At 37.2% G+C, this 27,122-nt stretch overlaps 1 protein-coding gene across 3 annotated transcripts in view; it reads left to right on the top strand.

The window, feature by feature from the left end:
- The window catches only part of ALG5 (ALG5 dolichyl-phosphate beta-glucosyltransferase), a 41,823-nt gene that overhangs the window by 10,935 nt on the left and 3,766 nt on the right, over positions 1 to 27,122 (top strand). For 2 of the 3 annotated variants that reach the window (XM_060079894.1, XM_060079893.1), the window contains 4 exons: positions 194 to 286; positions 4,085 to 4,198; positions 15,645 to 15,704; positions 20,954 to 21,105. In XM_060079894.1, coding sequence (XP_059935877.1) covers positions 194 to 286; positions 4,085 to 4,198; positions 15,645 to 15,704; positions 20,954 to 21,105 — 419 coding nt within the window. The remainder of the gene's footprint in view (positions 1 to 193; positions 287 to 4,084; positions 4,199 to 15,644; positions 15,705 to 20,953; positions 21,106 to 27,122) is intronic. The other variant, XM_060079895.1, reaches the window with a different exon arrangement.

The raw sequence follows: 27,122 nt of genomic DNA, 5'->3' as shown, positions 1-27,122 counted from the left end.
TAGGTCAGTGTCGGATCTTGGCACCAGGAATTCAACAACTCCTCTCAGCCACCAAAATGTGCGGTGGATATAATCTAGTCACAAGGAGAGGGCAATTAGAATAGCAGTGTTTAAGCCAAAATCAGAGACCCAGTTTATATTGCTGTCTTGGAATTCAAATTGATTTTATTCTGACTTTTATATAATTTGACAGGTAGCTTTTAAATATTGCCAGAAATATGGAAGTGACAAAGTACGAGTGATAACGCTGGTGAAGAATCGTGGGAAAGGCGGAGCTATTAGGATGGTAATACCTAATTTCAACATTTTTATTTGAAATATAAAGGTATTTTGAATAACCTCTTTTGAAGATTACAGTACATGTATGTTCTACAGCCAGCTAGTTAAATACTAGTCTTTCAAGTTAGTGGTAAATTGCTTTTAATAATAACTTCATGCATATATGTATATATAATATCAAATTTTAAAATATCATGCCATATCTATAACATACTGGGTGACTCAGGAAAATGTTTATCTTATTCAAAGTTGAAAACATTGCCCTCTGTCTCTTATGTCTTTGACATAGTTACCAGATAATAAGATTACATGATTTTTTGCAGTTTACAAAATGCTTTCATGTATTGAGTTTTACCTATATGAAGGTGCTATGCAAAACATGTTAGTGTGAATTAAGATAAATCTGGGACTTCCCTGGTGGTCCAGTGGTTAGGACTCCGTGCTTCCACTGCAGGGATTTGGGAACTAGGATCCCCAAAAACTGTACAGTGCGACTGAAAAAAAAAAAGATAAATTTGATATGGTCACTCCTGATGTAATTTACAGTCTAATACAAAAAGTGATCATACTTATGAGAGAGGCACAGATGAGGTACAGTAGAAGTTTCAGGAAAGAAGAGGTTACTTTCAGCAGAGGCATACCAGGTAGGAATCAAGATACACTGAAAAAGATCTAAAAGCAAGATATGTGAAAGAAAATCCAAACAACAGTGCCTTAAATGACGTAGAGGTTAATTTATTTATTTTGTGCCTCCAAAAGAAGTCTATATGTAGGCAGTCCAGGGCTCATTCAACAACTCCATGTCCTCAGGAACCCAGCTTCCTCCCTTTTTACTCCCTCTTCCTCCTGCCCACCTGCACACAAGGTGACTGTGGGAGCACCAGCCATTACCTCCTCATTCCAGACAGGAAGGGCAGAGGGCAAAAGACGCATGCCAGTTAGTTTGCCCCTTCTAAGGAACTTTCCCAGAAGCTCCACCCAGTGACTGGCCAGAACAGTGTCACGGGGCTACCCCTATTTCCAAGGAAGACTGAGAGATGTTTTTTCTGACAATTTCATTCTCGGCCCAATCAGGGTTCCATTTGTAAGGAAGAAGAAAAGAATAGGTATTAGGTAGGTAACTAACAACCTTGGGCACATGAGGAAAATAGCAAACTTCACAAAAGATACGTCCCTGAAGCCAGGCCTCCAACAATGGTAAACACTGGCTTCCACTTGCTGACTGATTATTTTGAGCTGGACAGCAAAAGTTTACCACTTCAACATAATTATCACATTTAAACCTCCTCGCATCATCTCAGTGAGTTAGGTCCTATTATTTTGATTATACAGATGAGGAAATTGAGGCATAGGTAGGTAAAGTGACTTACTCAAGGTCACATAGATATTAAGGCGAGATTTGGATTGGGTTAATTTAACCATGAAATCGTGCTCTTCACCTCCCTGATCCCATATGGAGAAAGATTTAAGAGAAGAGCCTGCCAGTCAGCAGAGCAAGAAAAGACAGAAGTAGGAACTCTTGGGATATGTACTAGAAGCAGTGAGTTTGCTCTGACAGGGTCACAGGATATGCAGAAAGGAGAAAAAGAAAATAAGATTGATGCAATATCATCGTGGGCTTTAAATGCACCCATTCATATTTATTCAGCCCACATCTGAGTGCTCACTAAGTGCCAGGTACTTCATTAGAGATGCCGAGATGAAAGATACCTGTCCTGTCCTTAGGATATCATAGTTCACTAGTGTTGTAAATGCTCCAGTATAAATGCTCTGGGAGGAACAGCAAAGACTCCCCACAGGAGATAAATTCTGGATGGACTCTTGAAGGAGGATTAGGAACTCTCTAGGCAAAAGTCGAGGCAGGGAGCTTGCAGAGGAGCACATGAACGAAGACACAACAAAGGAACTTCTGGTGGTACATGAGGCTTGACTTTAGAGATATGCTGGAGGGTTATGTGGGTGTAGATCACAGACTTCAGGCTAGGGGCTGTTAGACTTTCACCATTGACAGAGTGACAACAGCCAGCGCAGTGGTGTAGGCAAGATACCATGAGTATTTGGATTATGATGGTGACACAACAGAGAAAGAGGAAAAGACGAATATGAGAGGTATGCAAAGTGAGGTAGAATTGTGTCAGGTGATCGGAGAGAGCAATGAGTTACCAGTAAGTAGCCTTGGGTACCTGAGAGGAGGAGGATGTCGTTAGAGAAGAGGTGAAGCACTGGAAGAGGAGCTGGTTTAAGAGACAGTATGTTTAGTTGAGTTCGAGCCATACTAAGTTTGAGATGCCAAGTAGTGGTATCCAGAATAGCTTGGTGGAGAGGGTGTGAGAGTCATCCACACGTATCAGCTGAGAGTTGAAGCCATTCAGTTGGCAAGGAAGAGGGTATAGAAGAAAAGGAGAGCCAAGAACCAAGCCTTGGGGCAAAGAGGCACATGAGGAAGAAGGAAAATCAGAAAGAACAGAGGGGAGAGGGTGTGACTGAATGGACAACAGTGGGAGCAGCTAACTTAGACTGTTTCCAAGAAGTCTGGCAGTGAAGTGGAGGCCATCCAGATAGGATGTGAGAGTAGCAGGCATTCAGAAGCCCCCTTTAAAAAAAACGATGAGGTGGCTGAAACAAGTTTGAGGGCAAAGGCAATTTTCCATTAATATTGTGTAACAACCTACAGTTCAGCCTTATCATGTATCATTGAAATAGTCCTTTATTGGTTTTTTTATTTCAAACATGTGGCTACAGATTTTGTGCCTTGTAATGTTTACTCTTTTCCAAAACTTAATATGTGATGTTTATAGATTAAATATAACATTTTTATTTCTGCTTTTTTACCCATATTCTATCAGATATGGTAAAGAAAATTACAGATACTAATTAGTAGCCTTATACTATACAATAATTGATCAAATTTCTGTCTAGATTTGTATACATACATCTTATCTATAGTCACACTGCTGAGTGACATCAAAGCTGTATTCTGTATCAAACCATAAATATATTTACACTTAAGACACGCTGTCTTGTGTGACATGGTGCATGTCACTGACATGCACCATGAAATTAAGAGTTGATGCATAAATCACTTTTTGGCCTTTTGGCTAAGATCAAGTGAAGAGTTGATGCATAGTTTATTTCTGGGTGAAATATACACTCGTAGAGCCATATTCTGCCCAAAAGACCAATCAATTCAAAATTGAATGGCATAATTTTGCTAAGTGTCAGATGCCTCAGATAACAAAATAACATTTGAATATATCCATACTTTCTAAATTTTAGTGACATTCCACATTTCTTTATTCAACAATTAATTCAAAATACTTTAGATTCCATAATAAAAAATACTGAAGATCTATCATGTTATGATGCATGTCATAGCAAAGCTATCTGTGTTTTGTTCTTCATATGCTGCTGTAAGGAACCCCTGATCCCTTTTATGCACCATAATACATATACAGTACAGATATAATATTTATGATAGGTATTTTACATTTTTATTCTTACTGATGCAGCATATCTTTAACTTATCCATATCTATTTTCTTTTCTTGATATTTTCCAAGGTATTAATAGTATGACTTCACAAAGTTTTTAAAATCATGAAGTAGACATTAGCTACTTTTAGAAAGATCTTATCAATGTAATTTGCGTTCAGTGAACTTCGGCCTCTTTCCGCCATTTCATACCTTATATTTAATTCTTGGATATTTTAAGTACAAACTGATATGTCACCGAATTTAAACTGATATGTCAACGAATTTAACCTTGATTTTAAGCAACTTTCTTTTCTTTGAAATTTTTAAATCCAGGGTGTATTCAGTTCTCGAGGAGAAAAGATCCTTATGGCAGATGCTGATGGAGCCACAAAGTTTCCAGATATTGAGAAATTAGAAAAAGGACTGAATGATCTACAGCCTTGGCCTGTGAGTATAAGAATATAGTTTAAACAATATTCATTAAAGAATCGAGGGGGTCTAAAGTAAAATTAAAATGATATTTACCTATAAGTTAAACAATTGGGAGATTTTTTTTTTTGGTGTGAAACTCCTGTATACAGTCCCACAGAAGAGCTAATATTTTATTATAAACATTTGCTGATTTTCTGAGATCACTTGACAATTACTTATTTAATATTCTGTCCATCTTTCTCAATTTTAAATTGCTCTACTTCTACCAGAGTTTTAATATTTATTATGCATATTTAGCTAAGTCTTTTATTTAAAAGCATAGATTGAGACGTCTGGGTAAAGATGTGAAATGAAACTGGATCACCAGACTCTTGTTTTTGATGAAACAAACAAAAACAAAACACAAGCAGCAATCTCTCAAAAAAAGATTATGTGTAAGTTCGTGCCATAACTTCAGAAAGTGGAGGGTGACTTTCACTCAGTATAATACATTCAAGTTTCATCCAAATTGCTATGTATATCAGCAATTTGTTCCTTTTAATCACTAAGTAATATTCCATTGTATGGGTGTACCACAGTTTCTTTATCCGTCCAACTGTTGAAGGACATTTGGACTGTTTTCCAGCATTTGGCAATTATGAGTAAAGCCAGTATCAACATTTGTTTAAAAAAAGAAGTAGAGGTTGAGGAAAGAAAGAAAATCTTGGTACCATTCCCACCTCTTAAAAGCCATTTAGAGAAAGAAGATGAATTTATCAAATTCTGAGCTTTTTAAAAAATATTCCCAATCTAGAAAGAATCAGACTTCAAGAATGAGTTAGCACCCTTAGACAACTGTATCCCAGGATTCTAGCAGAAGTGGAAATTGCTAGGGCTCGCCATTGTCCTGGCTTCAGACTGGGTTTGGGTTGATCACAGATCCACGTGATTGGATCCATTCCTCAGAGGAGTGTACCCTTGTCCTTGTACAGGGCACAAAAAAATCTCACAACAGCAAGGAACCCAGATAACCCAGGAAAGCTACATAGAGCTTTAGGGTGCTCCCCGCCACCACCAAGTATAATCCTCAGGCCTTGAGACTCTAGTTCAGAAGGGAAAAATAGGTATCACGAAAGGTAGAAGTTTACCAAGGAGAATTCACCTATACTGTACAAGAGCTACCCATGTTAATCATGACAAAATGAAAAGAAATAAATGGCAGCTACACCAACATATTACTACAGAAAAAGAATTAAAGTTTCATACAAAAGAAAGATAAACCCCATCTGAAAGCCAGTGTGATCCAAGGGAAAGGATCAAATTACACAAGAGTATTTTTGCTAAAGAAATAATACTTAATGAAAGTAAGAATTCAGCAACACAGGCATTTGAAGGTGAGATGACAATTGCAGATCTAAGAAAACAAATTGAGGGCCAAAATAAGATCAATAAATGGAACTATCCATGAATGAAATAACCAAATTTAAACCTAATTATTATATTTGTTAAAATATTATTATATATTTGTTAAAATAATCCCTGATCATTCAAAAAGTAAACAATTTAAAACAACACACATAGAAAACCTATTAAAGAAAAACATCCAAAACCCAGAAAATTTAATAATAATTACAAAAATTCATCTCATATTTCTCTTCCTAGGAATAAATATCTATTTAATTTCATAGTTTGTGAAATATTGTTTCTCCCTCCACCATCACCCACTCCCATTTGTTTTTTCAAGATAATAAATAAATTAACTAATAGCATTCTCAAAAGAATTAGTTTCGCAAATATCCCTTTTACCTGTGCTATTCAAAGCAGTAGTCACATGTGGCTATTTAAGTCAATTAAAATTAAATAAAATTTTACTTCTTCAGTCTCACTGACCACATTGCAAATACGTGTGGTTAGTAGCTACCTTATTGGCTGACACAGATGTAGAGCATGTCCAAAATCAAAGTGATTTTGGACAGTGAAATTATTAAATTATTATTGGATATGTTACATGTTCACTCTTACTAAAAAAAGTATGTCCTTTTTCACCTCTTAGTAAATCATGATAAGCGAAAAGAAAAGTCCAACTGGTGAAATTCTTGGGTTTGATTTCCTAGTTCTCTCCAGAGAATCTACAGAGACTTGATATGTTTCTCCCACATTATTTCTCTACCTTGGGGACCCAAGAGTGGGAGGGAGAGTGGAAGGTGTCAGATTGTTAGCTGCCTATATGTCATTCTGAGGTGGGGCAAAAAAAAATTAAATGATTCAGCCAAAGTTAGGGGGTGAACCAAACCATACACTGGAAAAAAAATCTGAACCTTCCTCTTGTAAATCCAGGTCCTCTGAAAAGGAAAGGAGTTCTGATGTCATCTTTTTTTCTAATCGTAACCCAATTTACTGCATTGTTACTATAAATGTTGAGTTTTAAAGAACTAAAGCATATGATTATGTTTAAGCTGTTAATTCACAGCCTGTTCTACAGCACCTCAGGGTATGCCTGGTTATTTAAGAGTATCACGACTCTTTTAAATTAGTTTGAACTCAATTTATTAAGAATTGTTATCAATATACATCATATAACACTTTTTGGAGGTGGTGGAAAGCAGGTAGATGATAGGTGGTTAAAGTTCCAGTCAACCCAGTGAGAATTATTTTTGAATTGGGACTCCTATCTACTACTGATTCTAACAAAACTTAAAAACAGTCAGTTGCTCTCAGAAAGCTTACACTCTGAGCCTAACTTGCATAGCGGAATTAGGAGTCTTTTTAATTATTGAATTAAGGTGTTGGTAAACTTTTTCTATAAAGGACCATATAGTAAATATTTTCAGCTTTAAAGCCATACAGTCTCTGCTGTAACTACTCAGCTCTGTACATAAATGAATGACTGTGCCTGTGTTCCAATAAAACTTTATTTACAAAAACAAGCAGCAGGCCAGATTTGGCCATGGGCTGTAGTTTGCACCCAGCACCTTTGATCTCATTCATTTATTGGAAATTTTTCATAACTAACAAGTGAACTTTCAATCTCTGCTGGTGTTGCTCTAGTGATGCCCAAGCAGCCCATCCATCTCAACTCAGTTATTAAGCTCCTCTTGACATTAAACGCAAATCTGTCTCCTTTTAATCAGCCCCTTTGGTTGGTTCTGTTTTTTGTAGCTGCACAAAACAGTCTATTTCTACTTAGTGACAACCCTTCAGAGAGTAAAAGCTGTTTTCCACGTGTCTTCTCTATTTTGGGCTGTCAATAGTTATTCCAGTTTTTATTTTTATTTATTTATTTATTTATTTTTCCTTTTTGCGGTACGCGGGCCTCTCACTGTTGTGGCCTCTCCCATTGCGGACGGACGCGCAGACTCAGCAGCCATGGCTCACAGGCCCAGCCGCTCTGCGGCATGTGGGATCTTCCCGGACCGGGGCACGAACCTGTGTCCCCTGCATTGGCAGGCGGACTCTCAACCACTGCGCCACCAGGGAAGCCCTTATTCATATCTTTTTTAAGTGCAAAACTTCTCCTAGCTTTTCAGTGTCCTAACCTGTAGTTATTCTACCTCTTAATAAAAATATGCTTGATTTTTTGTAAGTTTTTAAGCAAAGTATATAATGATCACTTGTTTACTGGTTTAACTATTCGAAATAGAATTTAAGAAACCCTTGAAGGGGCAAATAGATGACAAGATGTCTTATTCCATAATCATAGAGTGAGTCCTTAGGCCATGACTTGGATCTTAAATTCTCATTTAGACATAGTTTCAACAAGCTTGGCTTTTAGGTTTTTTTTTTTTTTTTGCGGTACGCGGGCCTCTCACTGTTGTGGCCTCTCCCGTAGTGGAGCACAGGCTCCGGATGCGCAGGCCCAGCAGCCATGGCTCACAGGCCCGGCCGCTCCATGGCATGTGGGATCTTCCCAGACCAGGGCACGAACCCGTGTCCCCTGCATCGGCAGGCAGACTCTCAACCACTGCGCCACCAGGGAAGCCCGGCTTTTAGGTTTTTAAGGCCATAAATAGTTAAAGGTAATGAATATGAAAGAGATATGGAGTAAAATTACATTAAGGAAAACTATAGGAAACAGATATTAACCACGCACAACTGAATCTGGAGTGATTGCTAACTAATGACCCTGTGTGTTCCCTTGTCCTAAGTATGGTAAGTAAGTTCCCTTGGCCAAGTGAGGTTTTGGTACACCAACATTTAATATGTGTATTCATGGCTTGGTTGTTCCTGAAACAAAAGAATGTGATGATTACTGCTTCCCTTTTTTGTGGACCATGTGGTCAGGTCTAAGAGCCTGGTATATTTGTTTCACCCTCTCAATATGTGGGTAGATGACCAGGCTTCCCAAAAGCGATCCCTCCATTTCCCAAATCATTCATTTTATAGACCAGGCAGTTACACAAGCATTTTTCTGAGATCTTTGTGAAAATCAAACAGGAGAATAAGAAAATTTAAAAGGTAGTCTTGAAATCATAAAAAGACGTAGATTGTATATAATAAAATTTCACAACAGTCTTTCTCAGCAGATCACAAAGTGTGTTCCCAAACCTTTGAAGGGCAAGGGCTGCCTATCGGAGCAAGTGTTTGTTTAATGCCAGCAAACCTAGTCTGAAAGTGTATCTCTTAGGGAACAGCAAACTCTTTCTATAAAGGGCCAGAGTGTACAGGCATACCTCGTTTTATTGCATTTTTGCATTATTGCGCTTCTCAGATACTGCCTTAATTAAGGATGTATATTTTTTAAGACATAATGCTGTTGCACACTTAATAGACTACAGTATAAACATAACTTTTATATGCACTGGGAAACCAAAACATTTGTGTGACTCACTTTATTGTGGTGATCTGAACTGAACCTGCAATATCTCTGTGGTCTGCCTGTAAATATTTTAGGTTCTGTGGACCATGTATCGTCTCTTTTGCAGCAATTTTTTTTTTTAACAACCCTTTAAAAACCATTTTTGGCTCCCAGGTCCTTCAGAAACAGGCAGCAGGCTGGCTTTGGCCCATGGGCTGTAGTTTCCCACCCCTGTTCTAGAAGATTGAAACCTTGATCTTAACAACCACAATTTTTCCTAACCACAGAAATTTTCATAAATTTAATATCCTCATGATTGTCAGGAGAAAATACTCCTAATTTATTTTTTTATTTAACTTTTTTTAAAGATCTTTTTGATGTGGCCAAATTTTAAAGTCTTTATTGACTTTGTTACAATATTGCTTTTTTTTTTAATGTTTTGGTTTTTTGGCCACGAGCCATGTGGGATCTTAGCTTCCCAACCAGGGATCAAACGTGCACCCACTGCATTGGAAGGCGAAATCTTAACCACTGGACCACCAGGGAAGTCCGAAAATACTCTTAATTTAAAATGCAGGAAAGTTACAAGGCACCTTTCATCAAATAAAAGGGAGAAAAAGAATGAATGTTGCCAGATTTATCTGTTGAGCCTGTGGAGATTGATACACTATTTTTTAGAACAAGTTGGAAATATGAATCAAAAGCTTTAAATAATTTAACATCTATTGACCCAGACTTTGAGAAATTTATCTTAGGAAAATTAAGAATGTGTATAAAAATAAATTGCCGGGCCTCCCTGGTGGCGCAGTGGTTAAGAGTCCGCCTGCCGATGCAGGGGATACGGGTTCGTGCCCCGGTCTGGGAGGATCCCATATGCCGCGGAGCGGCTGGGCCCGTGAGCCATGGCCGCTGAGTCTGCGCACCCGGAGCCTGTGCTCCGCAACGGGAGAGGCCACAACAGTGAGAGGCCCGCATACCGCAAAAAGAAAAATAAATAAATAAATAAATAAATAAATAAATTGCCAAGGGTTTTTGCTTATTTTTTTTAATACAGCAGTGTTTTTTAATAAGGGAAAAAAACTAGAAACAATATGAAATGTCCAGTATTAAGTTACAGTGGTTAAATTCATTATTATATAGGATGGCTATTCATTATACATGATTAAGTGAAAAAAGAAAATTTTAAACATCCTATATATGGAACTATCTATAAAGTAATATGGTAACATCAGTTGTCTCTGGATGGAGGAACTATGGATAACTCTTCAATTTTTTTTAGATTAATTTTATTTTTTTTTAACAATGAACCCATATTACTTTTGAGGGAAAGGGGGGGAATCGTTTTAATCAAAACTTCTTTTTTAAATAAATAAAATTTTTTCTTAACTCACTAGTTTATTTCATGTATCAACTTTTTCATTTCTGTTCATATTGGGTGAATATGACTAATCTTACTATCTGATTTTGACTAATTTCTAAATTGTTTCAACGTTGTTTCTATATCTCAACCTCATTTGGAATCAGTTTTGTCTTTTGGACAAATGCCTGTGCCCTTTTCCATTTCCGTTTCCATTATGTTTCTTAATTTTTGATGTGGAGTTCAAATAGACCTAGATTCAAATTCCATGTGAACTTGAGCAACTTAATCCATCCACCTCACTTTCCTCATCTATGACATAAGGACAGTGTGCCCAAATTCATAATCCTGAGGTAATGATTAAAATTTTTTTAAATGTATGTCGAGTGTTTAGCATGTGTTCAGCACTCAACAACCGTTAACTCTAATTATTAACATTTTGTGCTTTATTTTCAGAACTAATTCTGATGTTACTGTTTATAATTGTTAATGTAAATTGGATTTACCTAATTCTTCTAGTCTATTTCTTCTGCCCAGTGAATTTGTGAGAAAACACTTAACTGAAAAAGTAATAGGAGAGAGAGATTGTGATGAAGCATTTCTTTCTAGAATACAATACAGTACCATCTTTTACCACTTTTAAAAGCCAGCTATCGGGCTTCCCTGGTGGTGCAGTGGTTGCGAGTCCTCTTTCCGATGCAGGGGACACGGGTTCGTGCCCCGGTCCGGGAAGATCCCACATGCCGTGGAGCGGCTGGGCCCGTGAGCCATGGCCGCTGAGCCTGGGCGTCCGGAGCCTGTGCTCCACAACGGGAGAGGCCACAACAATGAGAGGCCACCGTACTGAAAAAAAAAAAAAAAAAAAGCCAGCTATCATAGTAAATAAAATTTTTTAAAAAGTAAGAAATTCAGCCAAACTCTGAAAGAGGCTTAAAGGAAAGAGACTCCATGTCTACATACATTTTCTAATACGGGAAGTTTTAAAAACAAGAATATCCTTCATTCCTGAAGAACAGCTAACTACTCTGAAAGCTGCTTAGATGAATTCCACCTGATAGATCATTATCAGGGATTCAGTTCTTATATTGGAATGACAGATACACAAAACTCTCTTAAAAGCTTTTAGAGACTTATGCTGAAAGAAAAGGAGATTTTAAATGAAAGCTTTTGTTTTTTATTTGTTTTTAGTTTAAGTGACATTTTAACTCTACTTAGTCCCTGAAAGGTGGGAGGATGTTCTTTTTTACTGGTTGTTCAGTAATGTTACTGCTCTTTTTGGATTCAGAGTTAAAGCTCATTTGCCATATACTGTTGAACTTTCAATGTGGTTCTCCCTTAAGAAAAATCATTCTCTCCCTTCCCAAGCAAAATACCTCTACCAGAAAAAGAAGGGAAGAAATTATTCCCACTATTAAATAGTAAGCAAAGTACATAACAGATATAATTTCCAAAAGAAAATATAGATGGCTAATAAAAGCTCTCCAAATGTTTACCTTTTTATTTAAAAAAAGGAAATTAGATCATATGTGGTAATATTTTCCCCTTATCATGTTCACAAATTTAAAATGGAAATAATTAGAGCTGACAAGAACTACTGATGTAGTTCTTGTAGTCAATATCATACTCAGTGGGAAGGTAATTTAAAGAATAATTTGGCCCATTTACATTAAAAACACGCATACTTTTAACTTAGTGTTCTAGTTCTATGACTTTCTCAAAGGAAGAAATCCAGACTACAATTAGAGTTTTATATTCAAAGACGTTCTTTTAGACACCTTTCTAATAACATGAAATTAGGTGAATTCACCTACGAACACGTAGGTGAATAGTGAAACCATGGTTAATCTATATGGTGAAATATTATATTGCCCTTACAATTGATACAAAAAAAGAAAGACACAACACTACTGTAAGTTCTTGAAAAATAAACCTGAATCTTATCAAGCCTCTAACTCTAACAGCGAGTTTATAGGAAATACAGAGGAACATGTTGAATGTCACCAGGGGATGCAGTCAGCAAAATTTAGAATCTAGGACACTGTACAGGACAAATTACATGGTTTCTTCAACAAATAAATTATAAGAAAAAAATTTAAAAGAGGTAGGAGGAACCCAGGGATAAAAGAAATGCCAACCAAATTGTATGAATTTTATTTGGCTCTTGATTTTAAAAAACTGAAAACATTTATGAGATAATCGGGCAAATTTGAAAACTGATTGTATATCTGATGGTGTTAAGGAATTCTTAATGTTTTCAGTATGTTAGTGGTATTGTGATTGAAATATCTATTAATTTATAGTATATGATGCCTAGCATTTGTTTCAAAATAATCCCCAGTTGGGTAGGGTGCTAGTAAAGGGCTTCAGAGGAGGCAAGATTGACACTTGGCTATGTGTTGGTAATTGTTGAAGCCAGGTGGTGGGTACATGGGGCTTCATTTTCTTATTCTACTTTTGTGTATGTTTGAAACTACCCATAACAAAAAGCTCAAAAACAACGAACTTGAATGTAAGAACTTTTTAGGTTACTTTATATGAAGAAAAGCATGGTATACATGAGTAAGTTTCAGCTATGGTTTTTTAAATACAGAGGGGAAAAAAATAACACAAGGAAATACACTGCCTCCTGGACCTTTTTAGGTCCTTTACCTTCTTTTCTACCTAGGATTTGTCACTTCAGAGAGTTTCAAATCCTAACTCCTAAAGGTGATGTTTTTTAAGCTCTGTCCCTACAGATAACGCCTATATGCCTCTTCCCAGCAACATTACTGGGACTAGCATACAGGGAGTGATTTCCTAAGCCAGTTTTTTTCTAGACTGGGGCAAATAGAACTTGAGAAAGGCAAAAAAAATAAAATAAAATGCAAGGAAATATACAAAATGTTATCAGTGGCTGCTTTTAGGTAGTGAGATTATGCATGACGTTTTATAATAATTTTTTCATATACATGTAAATTTATATGCTTGCCAATTTCTTTACAATGAACACTTCTTAATTTTATTTATTTTGATTAATGGTTCAAAATTCAAATGGTATAAGAAGTTATCCAGTGAACCTAGCTCTGCCCCTCATTTCTCAGTCACCCAGTTACTCCCAGAAGCTAACAGTGTCATCCATTTCTTGTATATCCACCTAGAAGATGTATATATGTATTCTTTATTTTTTAAACACAAATTGTAACACACTATCCACTGTTCTGTTGTTTCCATTTAACACCATATCTAGGAGATTGAGCCATATGCGTACATCGAAGTGCTTCCTCATTCTTTCACAGCTTCATAGCTAGTCCCTTTGGGTGGACATACAGGTTTGCTGCTTGAGACAATACTAAAGTGATCAGCCTTACATGAGTGTCATTTTACACAATGCAAGTTTATTATGGGAAGAATTCCTAGTGGTAAAATTGCTGGGTCGAATTATGTGTATATTTATAATGTGATAACATTCCATTCTGATCCATAGGTTTATCTATTTACATTTAGTACCTTAGTTTTAATTATTTTACCTTTATGATGTATTTTTAAATCCTCTGGAGCTAGTCTATGTAGAGTGTGTATGCACAATATGGTAAAAATTGATAGGTGTTCTTTGCATTTTTCTATTAGTATTGATATAAGTATGATTGAGGTGAGGATCTTTTCAGTTGTTCTTTTTGTGAATTCTCGTTCATAACCTTCACCCCTTCCCAACTGAGTTGTTGAGTATTTTTCTTAATAATTTGTAGGAGCACTTTATGTACTTTGGAAATTAGCCTTTTGTCTGTAATATAAATTACCAGTATTTTCCCCCAATTTATTTGTCTTTTAATTTCTAATATGGTTGGATTTTTCTTGTTTTTGCCGCACAACAATTTTTAAAATTTTATTGTCAAGTTGATCTAATCTTCTGGGTTTTGTATATTTGTGCCTTCCTTGGGATCATTTAAAAAATTATTTCTGGGCTTCCCTGGTGGCGCAGTGGTTGAGAGTCTGCCTGCCGATGCGGGGGATACGGGTTCGGGCCCTGGTCCGGGGGGGTCCCGCGTGCCGCGGGGCGGCTGGGCCCGTGGGCCACAACTGCTGAGCCTGCGTGTCTGGAGCCTGTGCTCCGCGACGGGAGAGGCCGCCGCGGTGAGGGGCCCGCGCGCCGCAACGAGGAGTGGCCCCCGCTCACCGTAGCTGGAGGGGGCCCGCGTGCAGCAGCGGAGGCCCAATGCAGCCAAAAATAAATAAGTAAATAAATTTATAAAAAAAAAAAAAAATTATTTCTGATTTACACTTAAATCTTTGATGTAGCTGGAATATGTCCTAGTCAGTATGTGGCTCAGGTCCAATTTAATTTGGTTTCCAAATGGCTACCAGAATGTCCCACAGCATCTTTTTTCCACTGATTTAAAATGTCATCTTTATCATACTCTTAAGTACCTGTATGTTTTGCGTGTGTGTTTCTAGCCTTTCCATTCTGACCCATAGGTTTATCTATTTACATTTAGTACCTTAGTTTTAATTATTTTACCTTTATGATGTATTTTTAACCTCTGGAGCTAGTCCTTCATCACTCTTAGAATTGTCTTGGCTCTTCTTCATTCTTTTCAATATTTTTCAATATTAACTTCCAAATCAGCTTGTCTCAATCAATGAAAAATTATTTTTATGTTCTCATTGGTATGGCATTAAATTTAAAGATTAGCTTAATGAGCATTGCCTTTTCAGTGCTTCAGTGCATCCTCTCATCCATGATCATGGTATGCCCTCTGTGGTTGGATTTTTTTGTTTCCTTTGGTTGCATTTATATCTTTCCTTTATTCAGATCTTGCCATATTTCTTGTAAAGTTTATTGATTTTTCTTATTGATGTTATAAATACTGTCTTTTCTTCCATTATATCTTCTGATCACTGTTTGTACATATGAAGGCTAAAATATTATATATATATTCATTTTGTGCCCACTCATCTTTTTACATTCTCTTATTGTTTGTAGTAGGTTTTCAGTTGATATTCTTGGGTTTTCCATAATGTAATGATTATATATAAAACCATACCATAACCCTTTTCTTTCTAATACTACTAATTTTTCTTCTAATTATATTGATACAGTATTTTCAATTAGAAAAATCACTTAAATATATGACTTTTGAAATAATGCATGCCCCTTATATTTAGCCCTGAATAGTGTCATCTTGGTAAATACAATTAGACTTGTTTAAGTTGTACATATTCTGAATTCCTCAGTAAACCTTTAAAGATATTTAATGTTACTTTTTAAAAAAATAGTTTCTAAAAAATGAGATATTCACATTGAAAATAAATATTTTTATTAATGATACTTATTTCATTGCTTTTTTCCTCAGGATCAAATGGCTATTGCATGTGGATCTCGAGCTCATTTGGAAAAAGAATCAATTGCTCAGGTGAGGCTTTCATCATGGATCAGTTTTTTCCTTTTTTACATATACATTAGCATGAGATAAGCTTTCATACTTAATCTCATAAAGATGAGGTTCCTTTCAGAAGAAAGGATTAGCATATTTAGGAATTGATTTTTTTTTTTCATGAGTATACAGGGAGGATGTAGACTTCACTTTGATTTTGGATACAAGCAGCTCTTTTTTTAAGACACAAAGAGAGTCCCCATTCAGTTATTATATAAGGCAAATTTCTCCAAATGATGCATTTTTGAACCTATCAACTTTCCTTTAGTTTTTCTCATGTCAGCACACTTAAGCACTATATTTTAAGTTTTATTCAAAGTTTAAATTTTTTTAACTGTTCCTCTTAGAAAAGCATTATACCTTCAGATTTGTAAAGTTGTACTGCCCTTTTTAGTGTATTCAAAAAAATCACTGAAGACATTAACTTCTTCAGGTTGTAATTTACAGATTAGGCTAAGAAGCTGGAGTAACTTGGAGGAAAAAAATATAAGGAACTACTCCATGCAGTATTTTTTATTTTAATTATTTTTTCACTTAAAAACGTAGACCTAATGTATCAAGCTCTGTAATTGTCCATTATATTCTTAACAGTTCATCTACTAGATTGGTGAAGTAGATCAAGAATAAAGCCATATTTTTCAGTGCAAGGTCAAAATTATCTGGGGTGTTTTGTTTGTTTGTTTTTCCTTTAATGCATGTTCTTAGGCCAATCCCAGACACTAAATCAGACTCTAGCCACGGGACCAGGAATGTGCCATTTTAACAGTTTCCCAGGTCACCCTATGCATACCAGAGTTTGAGAACCAGCGGAATAAAAGATTGAACCTTTCCCTTAGTGATTCTGAAATAGGACATGAAAAAATTCTAATTTTTTCCCCAAGATATACTGATGGCAGAGTCATAAAATCCCTTAAGGATTTTGCTCAAATGTGGAAACCTGAACTTTCCTTTTTTTAAGAAATAAATTATTTTAACATCTTCAGCATCTAGTCCAAATGTAACTCTATAACCCTATGGACTGTTATTGGTGTTTCAAAAAGGTTAATCCGTTAACCATAGAGAATCAAACTCCTAGAAATTTAACACTGAAAGAGAGTTTAGAGATTAGCTAGTCCAACTTCATCACTTTACTGATACACAAGAGATAAGGAAAGAAAAAGTGTATGTGCAAAATGTTCGGCACATTATTTATCATTGTGAAATACTAGAAACTATAAAATACTAAATCCCAACACTAGAAAGTGTACATAATTCCCCTGGATGAAATGTCATGCAGTGATAAAATAGATGATAATGGAGACTGTATAATCATGTTGGGAAATACTAAAATATTAAGTCGTATGGAGAAAAAACAGTATGATATTGTAAATACAGTATAATTGTTTGTGTAAAAAACACTTACTGATGTTAATTTAAGGGTTTTGTGAGTAAATTTGGTCCTTTTTAAAAATATATATATAGATAGGGGGAAAAAGGACTATCTACTTGGAAAGGAAAAAGGGTTGGAGAAATAGGAGGCAGTAATTAGGAAGCAGTTGAAGTAATCTAGGCAAGAAGTAGTTGGGACCTGTATTGTTGGTGGCAGTAGAAAAGAACTGTGGTTTTTTATTTTGTTTTTAACGGTGCAAATTCTCTCACTTAGAACTTCCATTGGTTGAAAACTCTTTGAATTTTTTTCCAGAATAGTAAGATGAGGCTGTGCTATGGTCTGAACCTTCTTTTACCTAGTGATGCTTTTAACCAGTCATCAAGGGATCTATTCCAGGATCTATGTGTTTATAATTTATCTTGTCATCTATCCATCCATTCCTCCATCTGTAAAACTTAGTTACTGACATAGTGCTTTTGGACCCTACAGAATTGGCTGCTTCTCTAGAAAGAAAGGGTAAACTGTTCCACTGACTAGAGATCAGCAGTTGTCCTCTGCAGATGCTACGTATAACTCCTGCTGAGTAGGCTTGTAGTTCAAGTCCAGGTGATTCTCACAGAACTATACCTGTCTTATAGAAGGTCATCTCCAAGGGGCAACACAACCATCTGCCACGTGTCCAAGAAACTGCGGCGTGGCCTTCCACTTCTCAGCCACTAGGGTGTTCTCTTAATGTGCCATAGGTAATATAAATCCTGCATGGTGATTGATCTGTGGACAGTGAGAAAAATTATAAAAATATTAATTAGCCAAGATAGTAAACAGCAACTTCAGTAACTTAACTGTGTAGTTTTCAGTCTTATCTGTCCTAAATACCTTTACACATAGTCTCAGTTTATCCTACCGTCTATCAAGACAAACATGCATGATACAGCACCATTGGAGTCTTTCAGGCATCCTTAAAAGTGTTCATATGCCCATGTGTTCTGTATAACAGTTAAAACAGTCATGTTTATATTGTTTGGGTATTCTCAAATTTATCATTTTTAAATGATTCAAAATAGAATCCATTACTGTTTGATCTCTTTAGATTTTTTTTTGAAGAGTCTGCTTAAGTCTTAGAACTTCTTTAACTTCTCTTTTCAAGATAATAAAATTACCAGTCAGTTAAATTTCACCTGAATTCCTTGTTTACATTTCATAAACATTAGAGATGATTGTTAATATTAAAGCAGTGAATGTTTTTAAATATCTACTTCAGAAGTTCATATAATGCTATTCTATGACTTTATTACCTTCATTTAACTAAATAAGTCTATCCTGTAGTATGTTTTTAGATGTCTTCTAAATTCTAAGATACTTTGCCAAGTTTTAAAAATTAAAGAAAGTTCCAGTTGTTTGTAGATTATATTGTTATGCTTTTCAATATGTTAGAAGTCAAATAAGTTAAAGTCCTCATGTGAACTCAACATGTTTCTGTTTTTTTTTAAAAAAGCCATTATCCTAAAACACACAAAAATCTTCTATTAACATACAAGCAAAAGCAGTCATGAATATTTTTATTTGGTTACTAGTAAGCTCATGTAAATCATGTTAAAAATCATTCAAGGAGAATAGTTTATAGGTATTATTTTTCTACCTTTTAATTTTTATTTTTCTATCTTTCGATTTCTATTTGTTCCTTTCCTAAGCATAAATGCTCTTTTGGAGGTTTAATCAGTCAACCAGTATTTATTGGAAATACTTTAAATGAAAGGCACTGAGCAAGCTGTTGTGAGATTCCCAAAGTATTTTAAGATGAGGTTTCTGCCCTATCTGCTTAGAGGGGTAAGACATACTTACATCAAAACATAACTAACGGGCCTCCCTGGTGGCGCAGTGGTTGAGAGTCCGCCTGCCGATGCAGGGGATACGGGTTCGTGCCCCGGTCTGGGAGGATCCCATATGCCGCGGAGCGGCTGGGCCCGTGAGCCATGGCCGCTGAGCCTGCGCATCCAGAGCCTGTGCTCCGCAACGGGAGAGGCCACAACAGTGAGAGGCCCGTGTACAGAAAAAAAAAAAAAAAAAAAAAAAACATAACTAACAATTCTAGGTGATCAGTGAGAAGTGCTAGAGCTTTTCAGAGAGTTTGTTTTACGTACCCTGTAGATAAGTATTTTATTCTTCCTTCCCTTCTTGCCCTATTTAATACACAAGTGAAACTGTGGTCAGGAGGTTAAAGTGAGCTTTCAAGCCTTCTTCCCTTATTAAGAGCTTTTATTAAGTTTCTGTTACTTCCTGTACCAAACACTTGGTTAAAGGCTTTAATATTATCTCATTTAAACTTTACAGTACCTTTGTAAGGCAGGCATTTTCATTCTAGATGAGCAAAGTGGGATTTAGAGAGTGGAAGTAACTTGTTCAAGGTCAGCCTGCTAATCATTTTTTTTTAATAAATTTATTTATGTTATTTATTTCTTTTTGTCTGCATTGTGCCTCTGTTGCTGCGTACGGGCTTCCTCTAGTTGCGGCAAGCGGGGGCTACTTTTCGTTGTGGTGCATGGGCTTCTCATTGCGGTGGCTTCTCCTGTTGCGGAGCACAGGCTCTAGGCATGTGGGCTTCAGTAGTTGTATCACGCAGGCTCAGTAGTTGTGGCTCACGGGCTCTAGAGCACAGGCTCAGTAGTTGTGGCGCACGGGCCTAGTTGCTCTGTGGTATGTGGGATCTTCCCGGACCAGGGCTCAAACCCATGTCCCCTGCATTGGCAGGCAGATTCTCAGCCACTGCGGCACCAGGGAAGCCCACAGCCTGCTAATTATTAATGGAGCCAGGATTCAAATATAGGCCTGCTCAGTTCCATGCCTTTTCTCCTGTCATTTTTTCACTGTTGAGTCATGATTTTGTTCCATGGTGATAGAAAAAGACATGTGAATGAAGAACAACACTAAAAATTACAATTATGAAAACGAAAATCCAAAAGGAGGAAAGGACTTTTATTTAGTGGGATGAGATATTAAAAATTCTGCATAGACTCTTACTGGTTTGCTTATGTGCATAAGTAATATATCATTCCATGGGTCTACTACCATAATTATAGAAAACTTTAAGAGATCTTATCTTTTTTTAATGCTAAATATGAAAGTCTTGAATTCAGTGATAACTAATGATTTTTTTAAAGCTTGCATTGTTTAATGAATAATGGAATATGTCATGTTACTACTAATAATGAAATTAACGCCTAATAACAATAGTGAATTCTCAGATGGGATTAGACTACTTAAGTTTAATATCCAAAGTATTAAAGAATTTTCCTGTTAAAATATATTTAATCAGAAATATCTGTCATAGTTAGAGACACTGGGTTTTTGTTTCAGACTCCTTTCTAGTCTGTGACACTCTGCTGTACCTCTTCTATCGTATTCTCATTAGCTAGGTATCATACTTCAGGTTGAAATCTTAGTGTTTCATTTTTCCAAGATATTCTGGTAACTCACCTTTTTTTGAAACTGAAATGTATTGGGGACACAAAATATAAGGTGAATGAGATGTTCTCCTGGCTCAGAGCAGCCCTGCAACTGCTGTGGTATATTTCTGGTGCACTGAAGCCCTGACTCTCACAGGCACTGTGATTCTTCTTGTCTGACTCCACCTCCAGGAAGTGAGTAACTACTTTTCTAGCCTCTGTCCAGCTCCAAGCATTAGGCGTCCTCACAGTTTCTAGAATAGACTTTTCCCATGCAGCTAATGGAACAATGGCGTTCATGTGTGAGATCTACCCAGTCAATTAAATATTAAGTTGCAGTTGTCTACAGCCAGGTGTTTTCAATGTCTCCTTTATAGATAAATAGAAAAGTCATTTATATTTTGTCTTTGTTTCAGCGTTCTTACTTCCGTACTCTTCTCATGTATGGGTTCCACTTTCTGGTGTGGTTCCTTTGTGTCAAAGGAATCAGGGACACACAGTGTGGGTTCAAATTATTAACTCGAGAAGCAGCGTCACGGACGTTTTCATCTCTGCACATTGAACGATGGTAGGTTCCTAACCGGAATGTGTCTGGTGCGTCTTACACAGCAGTTCCTCCAGGTAATGGGCAGCAGCCCTGTAGTCCCATAATGAACATCCAGGTTTAAACAGAATTGACACTTATATATGTAAACTTAATCTGTACCCTTACTGGTTTGGTTCTTATTTATCTCAAACCAAACATAGGGTATAAAGTTACATATTTACCTTAATTGTAGACAGTATAAATTGAGAGGCCTGAAAACATCCTGTTTCATTAAGCTTCCTTTTTTTCCTTCAGAGAAAAAAGAAAAAGCTCAGACATATCAAAGCAGAAGAGGGTACCCACTTGCCCTTCTTTCCTTCCTTTTGCAGGAGGAAGTTCCCTCTCCCGCCTAAGACCAGTCCTCGGGCCTCTGCATGCCCTTCCACCTTCTAACAACCCAATCCTGTTCACTTATTTTCTCTCCTGTGTATTTAGCCTTTTCTCTCAACCACATCTTTCCCATCCGTTTTTTCAAGTTTAAATTTCTCTTGCCATTAGAAAAACAACCTCTCCATTGACCCCTGCCCCCGGCACCCCTTCAACCCTAGCCCTCTTTCCTTTCACGGCGAACCTTCTCTTGGAAAAGCGGTCCATATTCACTGTCCCCATCTTCTCGCTTCCCACTCACTCCTCACCCATCTGAACATCTAGTTACCCTCCTATGATTAAATCCAGTGGTCATGTTTAAGATGACCACTTACCGTCTCAATGAACCTATCAGCAGCATTCGGCCTCTCTTTGTCCCAGACCTCGCCTCAGCTCCCAGCCTGTTTAGGGAATAACAGTCACATAGAAGCCTGAAACCCTGGAGTCATTACAGCCTTCCCCACAGCCCCTCCGTATATCCAGCCCATGACTGAGGCCTGTTGTTTTGAGCTTTTATGTCCCTTCATTTCTCTTCGTCTTCACCACAATCCAAGACATCAGTTCCTATGCTGCAGTCCAAGGGGACCCTTCAGAAATTAGAAGTGATCAATCAGATGCACCTCTTCTGCTTCCCATTGCCTTTCGGTGCCTTCCAGGGCCTTGAGAGGGATACCAATAGGCAGTACGAGTATTGATGTTACAGTCTGGCCCACCTGAGTCTCCATGTGTGGATTCTTCCTTCTCACCACCCACTGCCCCTCCATCAAGGTCTCCTTATCCTTCAGATCTTCGTTAGGACAACCTGCCCTCACTCTCTGTACCAGATCAGATGCCCCTGATTGTATGCTGTTGCAGTGCCATAAGCCATTCTTGTAGCACCTGGCACATCTGTAGTGCTTTATTTGTAAAATGTTTCTTTTTCTCTATTAAAACGTAAGCTCCACAAGAGCAAGAATCCCATCTGATTTTGCTTATTGTATAGCAAAGAGGGTGCCTGGCACATCATAGGTACTCAGTAAATACTGTTGAAAGAATACTTACTGTTAGTACTGGGTTCTGTGTGAATTCTGTTCATGGTGGGAGTCTGCATAATTATTCCAGTAGATGTTCATTTTTATAGTCTCTGTAACTTTCATGTGTCTATTTGCAAAGATCTGTTATCTCCATAGAAATAGATGTCATATAATCTTCCCAAATAACTTTAAAGAAACTGTAGTTTCAGAAGTAAAATTATCAAACATGTTTTAAAATCTTTCTTTCCTAGATTAAAATTTTTTAAGTAATGTATATTTGGTTTTAAAATTTAGATGCATGTTTCTATTATGTTAAAGAATAAAACATATTGATAGTTAATGGACTCCAAAATCAGAGAATCTTATTTATTAAGAAGTCACTCTAGAAATAAAGCCCTCCCTCTGCATTAGATATTTTTCAGTCAGATGTTATATCTCCATCTATGGTCAGAGAACTAGGTTCTTTGTAGTTCAAAAGGAAGGATTTAAAAATGGAGAACATTAGGGTTAGGGTTGATGACTTAAAAGTTACGAAGTTTCCTTGTCAGGACTGATGTAAGTCAGGATTGTTGTAAGGCAGCATTGTCCAACAGAAGTATAATATGAGACACAAATGCAAGCCATATATGTAATTTTACATTTTCTAGTAGCCACATTAAAAAGTAAAAAGAAAGGTGACATTTATTTTAATACTATATTGAACACAATATAAACATAGTCATTTCAGCATGCACTCAGTATGAAAAAAATACTGAGCTATTTTACATGCTTTTCTTTGTACTGTGTCTTCAGAGTACAGTACATCTCAATTCAGACTAGCCACATTTCAGTTGCCCAATAGCCAGCCACATGTGGCTAGTGTATTGGCCAGCACTGTTCCAAGGTTTTATGGGTTTTTTAAGTTAAAGAACATGTTTTTATTTTTTTCTTCTTTAAATTTTATGTTCATGTGCATGCCTTTTTAATTATTTATTTGCAATTTGATTGGCATAATATTGACCTGACTTAAAATTTTAGCCTCTCACATCTCTCTTTAGGGTCCAGTTATGTTTATGTTGTGCCCATAAAGGAGAACCACCAAATACACATGTATCAACCTGATTAGCAGTATACCCTTTACCACAGTTATGTTTCATTGTCTTTATTTACACTTTTTTTTTTTTTTTTTTTTTTTTTTTGCTGTACGTGGGCCTCTCACTGTTGTGGCCTCCCCCATCGCGGAGCACAGGCTCCGGACGCACAGGCCCAGCGGCCATGGCTCACGGGCCCAGCCTCTCCGCGGCATGTGGGATCTTCCCAGACCGGGGCACGAACCCGTATCCCCTGCATCGGCAGGCGGACTCTCAACCACTGCGCCACCAGGGAAGCCCTCATTGTCTTTATTTAAACATCTCTTTTCCTTCACTTCAATCAAGAAAAACTAAAGAGCGGATTTGTTTTTTCTTAAGCAGCATAAGTTTTAGAAACCAAACTGTGCATCTACTCATTTCCATATGTGTCTCCTTAGACGGTTTTTTTAAGAGGACTTGTTCTAAAGATTCACTGAAATTTTTCTCGTAACTTTCAGGGAATCCAAGTCAAGTAGAGTTTCTAGGTATTACAACACTTCAAGGTATACGCTGTACTGCTGAAGTTAAAAGACTACAGGCATCTCTTTGATTCCGAATTACTTGAGTATGGGTAATGTTAAATGTTAAATATAAATATGTATATAAAATCTCCATCCTCTGAACTCTACCTCACCTAAATTCTTTCCATTTAATGTTAAGGTATAATTTGACCCAATTTATGAATAATTTTTAAATGGATTCTTTGAAATGTACTTCTAGTGAATTTTTTTAAAATTTTTAATCAATGTTATTCATGTTTATAATTTAAAGTCATTCCATCAGGCTTATAACAAGAAAACAGTTGTCCTTTGCCCCATCTCCGTCCATTCCCCCATTCCTGCTCCCTCTCTCTAGTCATTTTCATCTCTTTACTGCTTGTTTGTGGTGTTTGCTTTCACACTGAAAACAATGGGTCTGCATAGCTACGTCTCAGTTTTTCAGTTTTAGATATTAATTTCCACAATAGGAGATCAATGGACAAGTATTTCGTTCTCTTAAACTCCTGTACACCCTCCACAGTTATGCTCCTAATACAGTTTTAAAATAATGTTTGCTTAGCTCAGCATTGATCGTTATAGCTGGGTAAAGAGAATTCAGATTTGAGCCGTAGCATGCAATGGGATTATACGACCCACATAGTTGTAGTACTTTCTGTTTTTCTACAGGTAATAACTGGAGTTTTTTGCTGGCATTACTTGACCGTGGATCTAACACTTCCTTGTCCTCACTCTCTGACAGAAGCATAAGTTCCCAGACACATCAGATTATGCCTCAATTCCATCTTTTTCTCGGAGATGGAAAGCCTTTCTCATCGGCTCTTTCTTTCTAGTTGTGTCCTGGCCTGCTGCAGCTCCTGTCCTAGATCTTGTTTTCCTTGGTTTCCATCCTAATTTAGTAGAGCACACCTCTCTTACACCTCCTAAAAAATATGAAAAAGACTGCAAGACCCCACATGTAGAGACATGCCTTGATTCTACCCTCACGCTTGTTTACCAGTTAGCTGGAGAAAGAGTTACAGGTTGGAAATCCTTTTTCCTCTGGATTTGGAAAGCATTGCTCTGTTGTCTTTGGCATCAGTGTTTCTGTGGAAAAGTTCAATTCTGTCAATAATCTAATCTTGATTCCTTGTCTATGGCATGTTTTTTCCACCCCACTTTGGAAGCCTTTTATTCAGTGTTTTGAAATGTCATGATTCAGCGACTTAATGTGGCTCTTTTTCATGCATTTTCTTGAGTACTCAGGAGGCCCTCTAAGTCTGAAACCCATGTCCTTTAGTTCTGAGAAATGTCCTTTATTCATTTCTTCGATGATCTCCTCTGTCTTTTCTCTCTTCTCTCTTTATAAAACAGATATAGAGCTTCCTTATTGATCCTTTAATTTTATTTTCTCTCCCTCTTCCTATTTTTCTTCTTTTGAGATTTCCTCAATTTTATCATCTAACCCTCCTTTTAAATTTTTATTTCTGCTATCAAAACCTCAATTTCCTGCAATTCTTATATTCTAGTATTCATTTTTCTAAATCTGTTCTTGTTTCATGACTACAGTATCTTCCACGAACACTTTATTTTCTTCTTTCTTTGCATTGTTTCTGTTGCTTCAGTTTTTTTTCTTTGTTTGTTTTTATCATTAAAGTTTATCCTCAGATATCTTTAGTATGGTGCTAAAAATTTTAGCTCATCAGCAGCCGGGTGCGTGGTCAGCAAACTCTGACTGATAGATTTCACTACAAATTAAACTAGTGGGGCCATTTTGTGTGGGTAACTCCCAGCTGTCACTATGTTTTGGGCTGGTCATTTTCACTAAAGTGGGATCCTTCAATCTGCTGCCTAAGAGATATGATCCTGGCTGCCAGCATTCACAGAACCGGCTGGAAGAAAGGAGAATCTCATACAGATTTTCAGTGAGACCTCCGGTTTGCAGCCCACCTGCACCTCCACTTACAGAGGTCACTTGGGCCCTTGATGCCTGAGCGTCGGGGGCTCCGTGGTGCCTATTAACCTGCCCTGGGCTTCTCCCTCTGCCGTTGTCTACTTTCTAGTTACCACTTGTCTAGCTACTTTCCAACGTTCACATTTTTTTTCTTTTTACTCTCATCTTCTCCTCTTTTTGTTCTCGTATGGTTATCCCGTCATCGTCGTTTTAAGTTGAGTGGGATTTCGGGGGGGAGCAGTGGGGGGTGTGTCTGTGCCATGTTTAGCAGAGTCTCAGCACACTCTTTTTTTTTTTTTTGCGATACGCGGGCCTCTCACTGTTGTGGCCTCTCCCATTGCGGAGCACAGGCTCCGGACACACAGGCTCAGCGGCCATGGCTCGCGGGCCCAGCCGCTCCGCGGCATGTGGGATCTTCCCGGACCGGGGCACGAACCCGCATCCCCTGCATCGGCAGGCGGACTCTCAACCACTGCACCACCAGGGAAGCCCTCAGCACACTCTTTGTTCTTCAGAAATACATCTGTTCCTGAGGTAACAGCTATGTCAGGAACTGAATAACAAAAGAAAACGTGGTTAACTCTGCTCTCCCCACATTTACCAAAACTCAAGAAGTCATTTCAGTTGGAGAATAACCCTTATGCTGCTTCTCTTTATTGGCATAAGGTTCCATCCAGAAGTACTTGGTATTTCAATTATAATGTTTGCTTTGGTAACAGATTGGTCTCTTATTTGTAATATGGTGATACGAACTGCAGTTTGTTGTTTTGGGGTTTTTTGTTGTTTTGGGTTTTTTTTTTTAAATAAACATCTCATGTCTTCTAAAATGTTTAAGGGGAGAAGGGTATAATAAAAATAATAGTTTATAAGATGAATAGCCCTTTCAGTTTTTTTAATATAAAAAAAATTTAATTTGTATTTCAGTTAATTGGTGGTTTTTTACCCCACTCCTTTTCATTCATCATTTTTATGTTGTTTTGTGTCTTCGATAAGCCACTAATTCTATATGATATCTTTGGAGAAATACTTAATAATCTTGATCAGATTATTAATTAGCATTACTCAGCAGCCCATTAGGTAA

This window comes from Mesoplodon densirostris, chromosome 17 (assembly GCF_025265405.1).
Source record: "Mesoplodon densirostris isolate mMesDen1 chromosome 17, mMesDen1 primary haplotype, whole genome shotgun sequence".
Lineage (NCBI taxonomy): Eukaryota > Metazoa > Chordata > Mammalia > Artiodactyla > Ziphiidae > Mesoplodon > Mesoplodon densirostris.
This window is presented reverse-complemented; position numbering and strand designations above follow the sequence as displayed.